Source organism: Palaemon carinicauda, chromosome 4 (assembly GCF_036898095.1).
Source record: "Palaemon carinicauda isolate YSFRI2023 chromosome 4, ASM3689809v2, whole genome shotgun sequence".
Taxonomy (NCBI): domain Eukaryota; kingdom Metazoa; phylum Arthropoda; class Malacostraca; order Decapoda; family Palaemonidae; genus Palaemon; species Palaemon carinicauda.
In genome coordinates this window covers 66,830,788-66,847,487 of record NC_090728.1, presented here as the reverse complement: position 1 = coordinate 66,847,487, position 16,700 = coordinate 66,830,788, and the positions used below count along the sequence as shown (strand labels likewise).

Here is a 16,700-nt window from a genome sequence, read left to right as displayed (position 1 = left end):
TGGGCGATGTCGTACAAGAGACCATGAAGTTCGCTAACTCGCTTGGCCGAAGCCAAAGCGAGCAGGAAAGCCGTCTTCCAAGACAGGTGGCGATCGGAGGCCTGGCGTAATGGTTCGAAGGGAGGTCTCTTAAGAGCCCTGAGGACCCGAACCATGTTCCAAGGAGGAGGTCTCACTTCCGACTGGGGGCAGGTAAGCTCATAGCTATGTATGAGTAGAGAGAGTTCTAGCGAGGAAGAAATGTCCACGCCTTTCACCCTGAAAGCCAAGCTTAAGGCTGAGCGATAGCCTTTCACTGCTGAGACAGAAAGGCGCATTTCCTCCCGCAGATAAACGAGGAAGTCCGCTATTGTTGGAATAGTGGCATCGAGTGGAGAGATACCCCTCCCACGACACCAACCACAAAAGACTCTCCACTTCGCCTGGTAGACTCCCTCAGAGGACTTTCGCAGGTGCCGAGACATTCTCTCCGCAACCTGTTGCGAAAAGCCTCTCTCCGTGAGGAGACGCTGGACAGTCTCCAGGCGTGAAGCCGAAGCGAGGCCACGGCCTTGTGAGGGACGTTGGAGTGGGGTTGTCTGAGAAGCGCGTGTCGTGGAGGAAGTTCCCTCGGGAGCTGCATAAGGTCCAGGAACCATTCCGTGTGATGCCATAGCGGAGCTACCAGTCATCGAACAGTTGACCGATAGTCTGGTCCTGTTGAGCACCCTTCTCATCAGACAGAACGGTGAGAAGGCGTACACGTCGATGTTGTCCCACCGTTGCTGGAAAGCATCTTGCCAGAGAGCCTTGGGGTCCGGGACTGGGGAGCAGTATAGAGGCAGCTTGAAATTCAACGCTGTCGCGAACAGGTCCACGGTCGGAGAACCCCACAAAGTCAGGACTTTGTTGGCTATCTGAGGATCTAAAGACCACTCGGTACTCACTATCTGCGAGGACCTGCTCAGACTGTCGGCGAGCACATTCCTCTTGCCAGGAATGAAGCGAGCTGATAGTGTTATCGAGTGGACTTCGGTCCACCTCAGAATCTCTACTGCAAGATGTGATAGCTGCTGTGAAAAAGTGCCTCCCTGCTTGTTGATATACTGTAAGCCACTACCGTGGTGTTGTCGCTCATCACCACAACGGAGTGACCCGCCAGGGTCCGTTGGAACTGTTGAAGAGCCAGAAAGACGGCCTTCAACTCTAGCAGGTTGATGTGCAGGCACTTTTCGGATTCTGACCAAAGGCCTGAGATCCTCTGGTTCAGAACGTGCGGCCCCCACCCTTCTTTTGACGCGTCCGAAAACAGTGTCAATACCGGGGGGAGGACGAGAAGACTCACTCCCTTTCGCAGGTTCTCGTCGACCAGCCACCACCGCAGGTCCGTCTGTTCCAAAGATCCTATCGGGACCTGAACGTCCGGGGAATCGGATCCTTGATTCCACCGGGACTTGAGCCGCCACTGTAGGGATCCCATCCTGAGGCGGCCGTTGGGAGCCAGACGAGCCAGGGAGGACAGGTGACCTAAGAGACGCAACCACGATTGGGCGGGAAGCTCTTCTCGCCTGAGGAAGGGCCACCCTCCTCAGCCTTGCTATCCTGTCGTCTGATGGAAAGGCTTTGTGGAGATTGGTGTCTATCAGCATGCCTAGATAAACCAGTCGTTGGGACGGCTGCAGAGAGGACTTCTCGAGGTTTACCACGATCCCCAGATCCTGGCAAAGACCTAGAAGCCTGTCTCGGTGCCGAAGAAGGGTCGACTCCGAGTCTGCTAGGATCAGCCAGTCATCCAGATAACGAAGGAGACGAATGCCGTTCCTGTGCGCCCAAGATGAAATCAGGGTGAACACTCTGGTGAACACCTGAGGAGCTGTGGAGAGACTGAAACACAGCACCTTGAACTGGTAGATCTTGTTGTCTAGGAAGAATCTCAAGTACTTCCTGGAAGACGGATGGATTGGGATCTGGAAGTACGCATCCTTTAGATCCAGTGTGCACATGAAGTCTAGAGGTCTCACCGCAAGTCTGACCGTGTCCGCTGTCTCCATGCTGAACCGAGTTTGCTTGACAAACCCGTTCAGAGCCGAGAGATCGATGACAGGTCTCCAGCCTCCAGACGCCTTCTTTACAAGAAAGAGTCGACTGAAGAAGCCTGGGGAGCCGTCGACAACCTCCTGGAGAGCACCATTCTTGAGCATGGTCTTGACTTCCGCCCGAAGGGCCAGCCCCTTTGCTGATCCCGTGGCATAGGAGCTCAACGACACTGGATTCGCTGTCAGGGGAGGTTGAGATGTTATGAACGGGACGCGATAGCCTTAGCCGATCACTGAAACCGTCCAAGCATCGGCCCCATGTTGCTGCCACCTGTGCACGCAACGTTGGAGGCATCCCCCCACAGGTGGACATGCGGGGGGACTGCCACTCCTAGGGTTTGCTGACGCGGCCGCTCCCTCTAGGAGTCTTGCCTCCCCTGGAGGATTTACTGCCCCTCTTGACCTTGGCCGGAAAGGGCTGGGGCTTAGACACCACTTTCTTAGCTGCCGGTGCCTGCTTCGGTGCCTTACGAGGCTGCTGCTGCTGTTGCTGCGGAGCTGGAGGCCGAGCTGTAATGGCCCTATGGAGGAATGAGTCCGTGCTAGATTTCCTCCACCTCTCAGCCGTTCGCTCCATATCCTGTGGCTCCAACAGATTCTCCCCAAGGAGGGAAGCATGTCTGAGCCTACAGAAATCCACGGCGGGGACCTTCGGGTGGAACCTCTCAGTCACCGCATCGCGCCGCTTCAACACCGAGTTGGCCCACAGGGTGGTGACCTGGTGCGCCAAGAACTCGATGAAGCGGGTGCCCGAGAGTAAGAAGGTCTCCAGGGCCTTCCTATTGGTCTCCTTAAACAAGTCCGCAGAGCGCAATAGGATGCCTAGAGTTCCCAGCCATATATCCAGCCACGAAGTGGCCTGCATGGCGCACTTCGCGACCTTCTCATGGCTCAGGATCTCCGACGCCGAGAACGACACCTGCCGGGCGGAGAGCTTCTCGAGGGGAACTCCCTTAGCCAGCTCTTCCACGGAGTGATGGAGAGGAAGAGCGAGGCTAGACTTACCCAAGATCTCAAAATACCTCCTCTGCTGGAGACGAGGAGGTGGGATGAGTTTGTTCCCGGCAGAGGAACGACTGGAGGAGGCAAGAATCGCGAGCTGGGCATTGGCCCTGGCTCTGGCACTCTTCAATCCCCGAGACCAGGGCAGAGCCGCACTGGTCTTAGGGCCTTCTGAACATCGAACACTTGGTCCAGGACCATGTCCTTACCTTCTCGGGGGGCGATAACGGGATCCATGAACCCGTTGAGTTACCTCATCAGGCTCAGGACCTGCCAGAAGGCATGCTCAGATTCCTGCTGGTCTCCTCCTTGCGGGCTGGCAGCTAAGTCTCCCGTCCCCGGAATCTCTTCCTGGGGCGAAGCGTGGACGTTCTCCCGGGGAGCAGCGGGTTCCTGGCGAATCCTTGAAGATGATTTCAGGATGGTCTTGGAGTCCTCGGGTTCCCTCCTTGGAGGGATACAGGATCCCAACAAAGAGGTTCGGAGAGCCCCTTCCACGCGAGACGATTCTCCTCCATGAAGAGAAGGCTCCCCCCTTGGTGCCAAGGGGGAGACTATCACCTCATTGGACTCACCCGAGGACGGAAAAGCCTCGTCCACGGGAGAAGGAGAAAACGCCTGCGAAGGGGATGGGGCCTTCCCGACAGTCCTCTTAGGAACCAACTTCTCCCTGGGGGAAGTTACCACGAAGTCCACTCCTCTCTTTCTCTTCAGCGGAGGTGAAGCAGTCGTTGGCTTGTTCCCCTGATCGGCGAGTGCTGGCTTCATAACCCTCACTAACGCCCGCATCAGAGGACCAAACCAAGTCTGTCGCTCCACGGACACAGAGTCCGAAATCCCCGCTGGAGGGAAGGGGATCGGGCGATCCTTCGGAGTGGACACCACTGGACCTGCCTGAAAAGGAAAAGGAGAAGAAAGATGCACTGACCTCTCTGAAGTGTCTTCCCTGTCCTGCACAAGGGTCCTGCGCTTTGGTGGAGGCGATCCTGAGCGCGGTCTGGTGACACGCGTTCCTACTGCTGTCACTGGCTGCGAAATTCGGCGCGAACGGTGGTCGCGCGGGCGCGCAGGCGAGTGAGCGCGAGGGCGTACAGGCGAACGAGCACGTGGGCGAGCCGGTGAACGAATGCGTTGGCGCGTCGGCGAGGGAACTCGTTGCTGCGTGGGCGGGCGAGAACGCTCCGAAGATCGCTGGCGACGTTGGTCAAGAGACCTGTAGCGCGTGGGAGAGCGATTGTGAGCAGGCGATCGGTGGTGCGCTGGTTAACGCTGGCACGCAGGCGAGCGTTGGTGCGTTGGCACATGGTGTCGCATTGGCGAGCAATAGCGCGTAGATCGCGCAGGCGAACAACCGCGCGAGGGCGGGCTAACAGAGGGAGACCCATGTCCCGCCAGATCTTCTGGGCGACGGCGCGTTGGAGAACGCTTGCGCGCAGGCGATAGGTCACGCGGGCGGTCTGGAGATCGCTGACGAGCAGGCGATTGTTGAATCGTCTGTGATCGCTGGCGAGCAAGAGGGCGACGCGTGGAATCCTGTGAGGGAACAGTCGGCGCGGTGCGCAAAGGCGAACGTTCACTAACAGGAACAGGAAGCGCGTATGCGCGTGGGCGAACGTGTGTTTTAGAAACACGCGTTGGAGAACGCGAGCGATGTTGTGCAAGAACAAGCTGAGGGTCGCGTGGGCGCTCAGGAGACTGATGGCACGCAGGGCGCACAACATGAACTGTAGGATATTCGGAGACCACAGGGGAGCGCTGGCGAGCAGAGGGGCGATAGTCCTCAGAAGAGCGCCTGTGCGCTAACACTGCAGAAGGGCGAGCAGGGGATCGCTGGCGGGCTGGGCGCTCCTCAGGAACAACAGGTTGAAGGATGTCCTCAGGAGAGCACTGGCGAGAAGAGGGGCGATCATCAGGAGAGCGCTGACGAACAGGAGAGCGCCTGTGGGCTAACACTGCACGTGTAAGGAAAGAATCCCTTTGCCCCGAAGGGACCGTTGCCCGTCAGGTGACGAGGTCAGGTTGCTGAACATCTGCCCCAGAAGTTGAAGGCCTGGAAGGCGTAGGAGACCGATCCCCAGAGAGGTCTAAGGAAGCTGGAGCTGTAGGCTGTTTACGGCGAGGAGAGTCCCCTTCGGAGGAAGGAGGAGAAGATCCAAAAAGGCGCCTCCTGGCACTCTTATATGGAGACGGGAGGCCCTTGCGACGCAGCGGACGGTGAGCCTTACGGCGATGGCGGCCACGAGGAAGATCGTCAGGACCATCAGTCCTCCGAAGGGGAGTCTCAGTCAAAGCACTCCCCTTAGAGGGAAGCTGGACAGCAGAAGAGCCCGTAGGACTCCCTTCCCCCTTCGAAGGATGTACGGAAGGGGGAGGAGAGCCGTCAGCACCAACATCCACAACTGCACCTTCAGAGGATTGACCCGCCCCGTCGGAAGCCTCTGCCACCACGACGTCGACGATAGACAGAGGATCTACCTCTGCTATCACCGACGACTGCTTAACGGCAACCCCCAACTGGACAAGGTCAATCAGGGCAACCCTGGAGGGCAGGCACTTAAGCCCCAGGGAAGCCCAAATCTGAAAAAGATCATCGTTAGACAAAGATTCATCAATAACCTCCCCCGGGGGAGGAGGAGGAACCACCCCGCTATGGGAGGCGACGCCCTCTCCCCCAACCCAAGGTCGGGAAACAGAACTAGGGCCTGCGCTCCCACTCGGCCGACTCTCCTTAGGAGCCGAACGAGGGGGAGCTTCGGAGGAGGTTTGGGCAGCGAAAGAAGAGTCCCGAGAACCTTCCTCCTTCAAGGCAACCCCGGAAGGAGAACGGTCTCTCTTGGACTTCTTCTTACGCCGGTGGCCAAACCTCTCCCACTGGGAGGCAGACCACTCCCTGCACTCACTACACTTATTTTCCTGATCACACCGTCGGCCTCGACACTGCGGGCAAAGGGTGTGAGGATCAGTGTCCACGGCCGACATAAAAGTACCACAAGGGCGGCCGGCAATTCCAGGGCACGTACGCATAGTAATAATAAAGGCGGTCAACTTCTAACACACACACACAAACTGAAAGAAAAAGCAGAAAAAGATTAAAGGCTGTCAACGAGGACGATGGACAGACACGTCTGTTCATCGCCGGAGCCAAAAGTGACGTGAAGCAAATCACCAGTGTGTGGGGAGGGGTAGCAAGCTATCCCTTCCCCTAACCCCGCTAACTAGCGCGGGGGTAATTAACCCTCGTTAAAAACTATTGGCTCGTCATTTCAGCTACGCTAAAAGGTAAACCCAATGTAAATAGCGTGGTTTGTATTTCGGTTACGGAACAATAAAGAAATTAATGACTTACTTTTATGACCAGGACGACGAAGCTTGTGGTTCATCGGGGTGTTGTGACTGTGACGACTTAACTTCTATGACTGGGATGTGGATGGCACTTGGGACACTGTAAACGCTGGGTTATTACATTACGAGATTTAGGAAAATTATCAACATTGGATGACGTATCAAAGAATTCACCATGAAATTTAGGAAATGCTTTTAGGTACTATATACTGCAGCCGCTGCAAGTTTCTATAACTTCCATTGTAGAATACGAAAAAGACCTCACTTGAAATAACAAAGACCTGACTTGGAAAAAGGTTTCCACGGAAAAGGATTTGTTGGAAAGGGTATGGAGAGACCACTTGAAGAGATAAGGGAAGGGGGTTGGGAAATATTAACACCCCTGTGCAAACTTTCCATATGTATGGGTTCGTGATTGGTTAACAGAAAAACAACGGAGTCCAGAGAGTAAACATGAATGAACAAGAATGGAAAACTTGTCCAGAGTAAGTATTTATGTGAAATTTGGGAATGACAAGGTAATAACAAAATGTATAAAGGAATAATAGCAAGATAAAATGGAGTGTATAATAAACGATATTTAATGGAAATATAAAATGAGGTGATTTTATAAGAGAACGAGGATCACATGAAGATTGGGGACCCCAACACTCGCTGGGGTCGCTTATCTTCAGGTGGAAAAAAATGGGGTCTTTTTTTCTTCAGGTGAGGAATTTAAATTTAAGAATGGGACTAACAAGCTAACTAACCAGTTTATAAGTTAATTATTATTAGTGTAACAACATGAGTGAGACTAACCAATAAAAGTGCTAACAAACTTATTTATAAGGTAGCAAATAGATTTTTTTTCAAATTGATGGTATTTAAAAAAAAAAATCTTATTTTTCTTTAATGGCTAATAGACTAAACTGTCTTCTATACAAGATAATTATGTGTAGAAACTCCAATTTAAAGAGTATACTAAATTTAAAAGCTAAGTTTCTATTTGTAAGGACCCATTCTTTGCTAAATCTAAACTTTCACTGCATAAGTGGATTCAGGATAATATTCTAAACATTTCGGAACAAAAATATGATTGATATTTACAGTTTTCTTTTTAGAGAAATCTGCATGAAGTATTTTGAGGCAAACCCGGTTAGACTTGGTGGTAATGGCTTAGTACCGCAAATTGACGAGTCTTGCTTTGCACGCAAAAACAAATATCACAGAGGACGTGCACCAAATCGGTCAATATGGGTATTTGGAATGGTCGACAATAGCATTAAGTGTTCGATATATGGTGATCGTTGAAACACGTGTTGCTGCAACTCGACTTCCAATCATAGAAAAAGTAAACACACGGGCCATCGAATTATTTTTGTACTGAAATTGCAAGATAATACGCTTTTAATTGAATATGGATTGTTTATACAAATTTTTTCTTTTTAATAAATATTTAATAAAGTAGTTTTAATGAATATATATTTTTTTCCTTTTTTTTAGTATTATAAGACAAAATAGATCACCTGGAGACGTCAATAAACTAGGGTTGCTTATATTCAGGTGAAAAAAATCAGGGTCTCTCTTCTTCAGGTGAGTGTAGTTAGGGTCCTTTATCTTCATGAGAACTATTTGGGGTCGCTTATCTTCAGGTGATCCGAGAACGGATAATAAGACGTGTAATTCTTGGGTTAAACCTAATATGTATGTATAAGTAGTTATTACATAAAAGGAATGGTAGTAAATTACTTGAATAAACAAGGTGAAGTAGAATACTTGAATGTGGCGGGTAAAATGACGTAGGGGGAAAATGGGGAGGGGTTATAAGAGAAGAAGTAATCCTATTGGTGGAGGCGGAGTTTATGCACAGGTGGAAGGAGTTTATGCATAGAAGATCGAAAACTGCTATGTACAAACGAACGAATGAGACTGACTACAACCGACCCGTAGAATGTCAACAAATAAATGAAAAATATACCGTTAGTATAGGATATAGATAATTAGCGTATTTTTTCAATGGTTTATTATACATCCAAGAAAGTAATGTATAGAGAAGAAAAGGCTTGTTTTACCATCATACACCATTTCCCCAGTATGTTTTCCTCACCCAAAACCCCGAGTTCTAACTAGGGGGTCCCCCATTATCGGCAGATAGATACAGATATATATATATATATACATATATATGTGTATATATATATATATATATATATATATATATATATATATATATATACAGTATGTATGGGATGTGTGTAGGATGGCGGCCAACTGCATGTATGATAGCGGCCGCCTTATTTTCAACTTTATCGGAAACTTGTATAGAATATTAACTGTTCAGAATGTTATAAATATCCAGGGTAAGTACTTACTATACCGATATACAAAGATTTTGAAAACCATCTAATTCGACGTGAAATTTATAAGTCGAACGAGCTCTGTACCTTGCCACGCAGTTTCTCGCTCCCATAGTTCCTAGAATTCCCTATAGATGACGTTCTGATCGAATCAACAGCGCCATAGCGGCGGAATTCTGAATTATTAATCGGCCGCGGCAATTTGAAACGACCCAATGGGACCCCACTTGACCTGGGGATTAACGGGGATTAACTTTTTCACCCAATCATAACTCATTTTTTCTAAAATTCAAATACGGAAACGGGAGCACCCATCGAGGGTCGGAAATGCTCATTCTTTACCAACGTGGCGCGATGGCAACTAACCAGTGTGTAGATACTTGTGAATCTTTTTTCAATTCAGTCAATCCTAGTATGTTGAGGATTATGAACTTTACAACAAGTGCTGAGTTTTCAAAATATTTATATAAAATGGGACTTTTAGGCGACTTTTCCGGCATTTGTGCAAAATGTCATATCGGTGAAATGCGCTACAAGTATGATGGAAAATCGGCGAATAGTGGAAAAGCTAAGTTTTTTTGGCGTTGTTCATATAGTTATTGCCGAAAGAAGATCGCCCCTAACCACGGTAGCTTTTTTTCACGATCAAAGCTACCGTACGAAGATGTGTTCGTTATATTAGCAAGTTTTATTTATGGTTTTTCTCAGAACCAGATTCTCCCTATGTACAAAAAGTTTGCCTCTCACACACTAGTTGATTGGTACAACTTCTGTCGCGACGTGTGTGCGGACATCTTAGTGATGGACAGTAAAAAAATTGGCGGACCAGGACATATTGTCGAGATAGACGAGAGTAAATTCGGAAAAAGAAAATATAACGTTGGCAGCAAGGTCGATGGCAAATGGGTGTTCGGCGGGATTGACCGGGAAACACGTGAGACTTTTTTCAGGGTTGTCGAGGATCGTTCGGAAAAGACATTGCTCCCGATATTATTAGAGTGCGTCCATCCCGAAACTACAATAATTTCGGACTGTTGGAAGGCCTATAATAATATCAAGGATCAATTTCTTCAACACAAAACTGTTAATCATAGCATTAACTTTGTGAGTCCAAAAGATCCCAGTGTGCACACCAATACAATCGAATCACAGTGGCGAGTACTAAAAAGATCTGTTCTACCGAAATTCGGTACTCAGAAACATTTATACGAAAGCTACTTTGCGATGTATATAATTCAAAAACGTTATTTGATCGGTAAGGGGTGTAGACTGAAGGCATTCCTGGAATTAGTTAAACGTGTTTATCCGCTCAATACCCACAATTCTGATTCCGAAAGTCCTGGTCCGTCCCAACACCCGTCCCCTCCACAAAAAAAGGTGTCCCATCACCGTACATCTCCTAAAAGTGCCCCTCCAACGTGCCCTCCCCAAAAGAAGAAGAAGTTGTCTCTCGGCAGAAAGCCAATACCAGTTGAAGACTCGGACTTCAGTGACTTTGAATAAGTGTGGGGCGCCGTTGTAGAGGTTACGAATAAACCCGCAAGCTGAACAGGAAATAATGTAAGTACAACCCTCTCCGTTTCTGGTTTGTGTGATCGCGGCCACATGTATGCATGATGTCGGCCGATTAAGAATAGGCAAGTGTAAGGGGGGTCGCAGGGGGGCGGTAGCCCCCCCGTTTAGGTGTTTAAGAATAATTATACGGCTATGTACGGGGGGTCGCAGGGGGGCGTTAGCCCCCCCGTTAAGGAGAGACACGAGTTGTAGGCAAGGTTAGGTGGGCACATTCAGGTTAGGCAGTGTTCTATTCTAGAGTTTTGGCAGAACATTCTGTTGTAGAACAACGGCCACGTCTTACGAAGGGTTAGAAAACGGGAAGAAATTCCCGTTTTCTATGTCCGCGGGAGGACCTGGCCGCTGATCTACAAAGGCTCCGTATGTATATATATTTCTGAAACTTCATTTCCGACAGGAACGAGTGTCATTTTCGAAGAGAACGGACCTTTTTCTATAGAGAATAGTAGTTTTATCCCTAGAATACATTAGCCTGTAATAAACTACAACAGAACCAAATTCCCATAAAAACCGCAGATTTCTGACGTTTTTTTTTTTCTAATTTCTGGCAATCCCAACATACTGCCAAGGGTCCCTTTCCTCACTGGGCTATTTTTCCCTGTTGTAGACCTTGACCTTGTAGCGTCCTGCTTTTTCCAATAGGGTTGTAGCACAACTAGTAGTAGTAGTAATAATAACATGAAATAGCAGGACATACTTTAGAAGTGAAGTACCGAGTCTGAATTTGTCCAACATACCGTAGAGTTTTGCTATCCACAATGACAATAGTCAGAAACGCTAAACGACAGTTTCTTTTGAGGTTATATCTTTGGAGTTATGAAAAAACACAAAAAGTAACTTACTGCTGTCCATCTTTGGTGTGGGGGCGGTTAGAGCACAGGCACAGAAATCACAAGACGAGTCGGCAATGATGCGGGCTCTCAATTGTCATTTCCCGTCGATGATCGCCTCGCCAACTCTTCATTGATTTTGGCGCATAACGTACACAATTCTTACTTCTTGTGCCTTTATCAATACTCCTGTGCTTTATAAATCGCTAAAGGGCATCAGTGAAACACAAATTTAAGTCAAAATTCAACCATTATTGATTTTTCGCTAACATTGAGAGATTATCCTTGTGACTGTTCTTCTTAGCCATTAATTTTGTTTAGATTGTATTTCTAAGTAAACGTTATAAAACAGTCAGAGTAATTTCATTAAAATTTACCAGAATTGTATTAATTTTATAATTTTTCATATAACTATATAATTCATTTCTGATATGATAAATATAAATATAAACATAAAATTTATATTTTCTTGAGAAATACTATTTACGCGTCGTATAAAAAGGGGTCAATGCGCTGACGAGTCACTAAAGAAGGGGTCATTTCGCTCTGTTATTGTCCCTATAACTGATGTTGTTTAGAGACGTCATTATCTAATAGTTAAAGGTATTATAAAGACATTGCCTAGATGCTAAGTTTGCTAAAACCTTATTTCTCTCTTCGACCGTCCAAAATGCTATAAAAGGTCTGTTTATTCAAACTAAAATTACAGAGTTCCCTGATACACAACGGTATATAGTAGCTGAAGAGTTTTTTTTTTTTTAACTACCTTATCCCATGGCCATGCTGAGTCACATAAATGTCCTAGAATGTTTTGATTTAAACAATGAGCGTGTTTTTAAGTATCAGATTTAAGACGATTAATCTAACTTTCGAACTCTGCCAATTTCAAAAATAAGATTACCTATCTTAAATTCTTTGCAAGGAAAATATCTTTAATTCTTGAATAGGAAAAAAACGTAAATATTGTTGGAGCCTCTTTTAACACACTTCATAACTAGATTCTTATTATGCACAGCACCAAGATAAACTTACAAACATCCCAGAGAAGCCTACTTACTAATTTTACTTTATGGGCTGTTTTCCTAGTCCTATCACACAGAGCCCCTTATGCCCTACAGGACTTACAAAATTTGTTTGTCGTATAGGCATGCATTCTTAGGTATTTAGAGTATCATACACCATATTCCGTGTTAATTGTTAAATACACATCAAACACCTAGAAAACAAGAAAGTCTTCAATTTTTTTCCCGAAAGCCTTAATATCTATCTATCTATTTATCTATCTATCTATCTATCTATCTATCTATATATATATATATATATATATATATATATATATATATATATATATATATATATATATGTTGTGAAAATAAAAAAAACCTGTCATAGGTTATAGGTTTTATTGCACACAAAAACTGGAGTCACCTCCTGAAACAATAGAAACAGCCACTATTACAACACGTACTACTTTACATGCACAATAACAAACAAATACATCAAAGTAAGGGCCAGACAACACAGGGACATCCACAAGCAATAATATGCACGAAGACACACAAATAGCAACATAATAAGCTGGTAAATGCAACCAGAGAAACACAACGTACATGAGAGCATAAATGTAAAACTACATTGAACATATATTACCACATTCTCCCCACCTATGAAATTCAAGCAGCATAATCATCAAAATACTTAGGAGCCCGCCGGGTCCTTTCGGACCTCCGGAGTGGTACAGGTGTAGTGCCTTGACCAGACGCAGCACGAAGCTCTTGAACAGCACTTTCCCCGGATGTAACGTCATGAGTGACTTCTTGAAGAGCAGGTTCCGAGCTTGCTCTAGCATCTGGACGGCGCACCTCAGACTCTGATATACCTAGAGACTCTAGAGATTGCGGCAGTGAAGATCTGGTGGCCTCCACGCTGCTACTATCATCACCACTTAAAGGTGCTAGATGCCTCAAAGACACAGTGGACTCTCTACCATCAGGAAACTTGACATGAGCATATTCAGGATTAGCTTCTACTATTTCTACTTCATCTACTAGAGGGTTATTCTTGCTGTGCCGTACTTGTCGTCTTAATAGAGCGAGACCTTTGGTGATGAGCCAGGTAGGCAACGTACGACCTGACGTGGACTTCCGAGGATGCTTTAGGAAACGCTCGTGTGGTGTACAATTAGTTGACGTACATAGCAGAGAACGGATAGAGTGAAGTGCATCTGGGAGGACAACTTCCCATTTCGAGACATCAAGATTCCTTGTTCTGAGAGCTAACCGAATGGTTTTCCATATGATTCCATTGTACCTCTCCACCTGGCCATTGCCCCTTGGGTTGTAGGGCGTAGTGCGACTGGTAGCCACTCCTTTCTCTAGTAAGAATTTCTTCAGTTCTTCTGACATGAAAGAGGCTCCCCTGTCTGAGTGTATGTATGCTGGCATTCCGAATAGTGCAAACAGTTGTACCAAACACCCGATGATAGCACCAGCAGTCATGTCTGAACAAGGGAACGCAAAAGGGAACCGTGAGAATTCGTCAATGACTGTGATCAAGTATCTGTTTTTCGACTGTGACGGAAGGGGCCCCTTAAAATCCAAGTTCAATCTCTCGTATGGCTGAGTAGCTTTCACCAGATGGCCATCATCAGGCTTATAGAACTGAGGTTTGACAGTAGAGCAGATTGGACAAGAAGCAGTAACCTTCTTTACATCCTCAACAGAATAAGCCAGGTTCCGAACTCGGATGAAATGCACCATCCTTGACACTCCAGGATGACAGAGACTTTCATGCAGTTGTTTGAGTTTGTCTGTAGCTACAGCACCACAGACACGCGAGAGAGCATCTGCAGGAATATTTTCCGTACCTGGACGATACACTATATCGTAGTGGTAGCATGACAGTTCAATGCGCCACCTGGCTATCTTGTCGTTCTTGATTTTGCTTGAAGATCTTGTGTCGAACATGAATGTTACACTTCGCTGGTCAGTAATCAGCTTAAAGTGATGACCAATTAGGTAATGCTTCCACTTTCTGAGGGCCTCAACTATGGCATAAGCTTCTTTCTCTACTGAAGAATGCCTTTGTTCACTGTCAGAGAGAGTGCGAGAGAAGAACGCTACAGGACGTCCATTCTGAGTGAGAGTAGCGGCAATGGCATGGTCTGAGGCATCTGTTTCGACTGTGAAAGGGGATGTAGGATCAATGGCTTGCACCACGGACTTCGCAATTTCATTCTTCAATTTCTCTAAAGTCAGAGAAGCTTCAAAAGACAATGGGAATCTCGTGGAGTGTGAAAGAGGCCGGACCTTCTCAGAGAAGTTGGGTATCCATCGTGAGTAATGAGCAAGCAACCCCAACATTCTCCGAAGAGAGGCAGTATCCTTGGGAAGGGGTAGACTCAAGAGAGGCTGCAGTCGTTCTGGATCAGGACTGATCTCTCCGTCCTTTATAGAGTATCCCAGAAGGTTTATAGACTGTGTCCTGAAATCACACTTGTCATGATTAAATGTGAGGTTGTAATCCCTCGCCACTTTCAAGAAATGATTTAGGTTTTTGTCATGCTCCTCTTCCGTCTCTCCACATACAGTCACATTGTCCACATAAGCAAATGCCCCTTCCACCTTTTCTTTTGCAAGGATCTGATCCACAACTCGTTGGAAAGCGGCCACTCCGTTCTTCACACCAAATGGGATTCGATTGAACTCGTACAGCTTTCCACTCGCCTCAAAAGCAGTGTACAACTTTTCGTCTTCTCTTATTGGCACTTGGTGGTAGGCGCTCTTCAGGTCCAAGGTGCTAAACACTTTATATCTTGAGACATTATTCACTGTTTCATCGATCCGAGGCAAAGGGTAAGCATCCAGCTCAGTAAACCTGTTTATAGTTTGTGAATAATCAATCACCATTCTCTTCCTGCGATTGTGCCCTGCAGTGATTAGCACCTGGGCCCTCCATGGAGACTGGCTGGGTCTTATTATTCCTTCTTGTAGCATTCTACCAATTTCAGTTTTGACAAATTCCTTATCAGCCTGAGAGTAATGTCTAGACTTTGCCACAATGGGTCTGCAGTCTGATGTCAGATTGCTGAAGAGTGCGGGCGCAACCAACTTCACTGCTGCCTACCCACATATCTTGAGTGGTGGGCGTGCTCCTCCAAAAGCCATTTCTAGAGCAGAATGATTCTTCAAGAATTCATGCCCCAAAATTACATCACTACACAGGGCTGGCAGTACTTTGAGTTTTACACTAGGATAAATTTGTCCTTGCAGCTCCACATCAACACAACAAAGACCTAAGACTTTGGACGAGAGAGACGCATCAGCCATAGAGACGTGCCCGTCGTCAGGAAGTATGATTAGGTTGTTTTCTTTAGCAATCTTCTGACTCACAAAATTTTCCGAGCTTCCTGTATCAATAAGTGCATTAACAGGGAGACCATTAACTTTCAAACAACTCAAAGATTTACCAAGACTACTAGGCACAGCCCCAGACACAGTAGCCAGTGTTGCTGCCGAATATTTAGTTTTACCAGCAGAGGTATCCCCTACCGGTTTCCCTGACCTACACACTTTTGCATAATGTCCTTGTTTCTTACACTTTAGACATAAATCTTCCCTAGCAGGACATTTGAACCGAGGGTGCCGTTTCAATCCACAGAAAAAACACTGATTGGCGCCAGTAGTGGCGGCAAGATGAGCAGTTTCATCACTACTTTCTAAAAACTCTGAATCACCTGACTGACTTTGTGGCTGAGGTACAGCAGCAGTAATTGGCTCAACAGTAGTATAAGAAGCAGAATGTTTCTGAGCCATCTCTAAAGTGCGTGCCTGTTCATAAGCAGTTTGCAAGTTAAGAGTTATATTTTCGAGTAGTCTTTGACGAATGGCACCAGAAGAAAGTCCATTGATGAATGCATCTCTAACATAGTTATCACACGCCTGCTCTGCTGACACTGCTTTGAACTGACAGTCTTTTGCTAGGAGCTTCAGAGCTTGGAGAAACTGGTCTAGAGACTCACCTGACCCCTGCCTACGTGTGGCCAGGACATGCCTAGCAAATACCTCATTTCTAGGTTTTACATACAGTGATGTCAGTGCTTTCTCAGCCTTAACATAAGTGTCACAGTCTGCTATGTAGTCGTACACTCGAGGAGCAACGTAGTTGGTGAGTAGGATTAGTTTGTCTGCACTGGGAGATGTCTTCTGTACTGCTTGGTAGAAGTTGTTGAATGTCCTCAGCCAGTGCGTCCACTCCTTAGCAGCGGTGGCAGAATCCGGGTCAGCCTCGAAGCGTTCTGGACGTAGGAACCGTTCCATGGCCTCTCAAATTTTTATGTTGTGTGCAATAAATGGTTGTGAAAATAAAAAACCTGTCATAGGTTATAGGTTTTATTGCACACAAAAACTGGAGTCACCGCCTGAAACAATAGAAACAGCCACTATTACAACACGTACTACTTTACATGCACAATAACAAACAAATACATCAAAGTAAGGGCCAGACAACACAGGGACATCCACAAGCAATAATATGCACGA

At 46.7% G+C, this 16,700-nt stretch overlaps 2 protein-coding genes across 3 annotated transcripts in view; both read right to left on the bottom strand.

The window, feature by feature from the left end:
• Positions 1-11,459, bottom strand: part of LOC137639108 (uncharacterized) — a 74,702-nt gene extending 63,243 nt beyond the window's left edge. For both annotated transcript variants that reach the window (XM_068371425.1, XM_068371426.1), the window contains exon 1: positions 11,173-11,459. In XM_068371425.1, coding sequence (XP_068227526.1) covers positions 11,173-11,182 — 10 coding nt within the window. In that variant the 5' untranslated portion in view covers positions 11,183-11,459. The remainder of the gene's footprint in view (positions 1-11,172) is intronic.
• A 3,822-nt stretch (positions 11,460-15,281) lies between these two features.
• On the bottom strand, positions 15,282-16,478 carry LOC137639481 (uncharacterized). The gene has a single exon (XM_068371751.1). It carries the CDS (start codon positions 16,476-16,478, stop codon positions 15,282-15,284), a length of 1,197 nt encoding a protein of 398 aa, XP_068227852.1.
• Between the last annotated feature and the right edge of the window lie 222 nt (positions 16,479-16,700).

What these genes read in the sequence shown, in the direction of transcription:
- LOC137639481 (XM_068371751.1), bottom strand. Translation starts at nt 16,478, where the DNA reads ATGGAACGGTTCCTACGTCCAGAACGCTTCGAGGCTGACCCGGATTCT.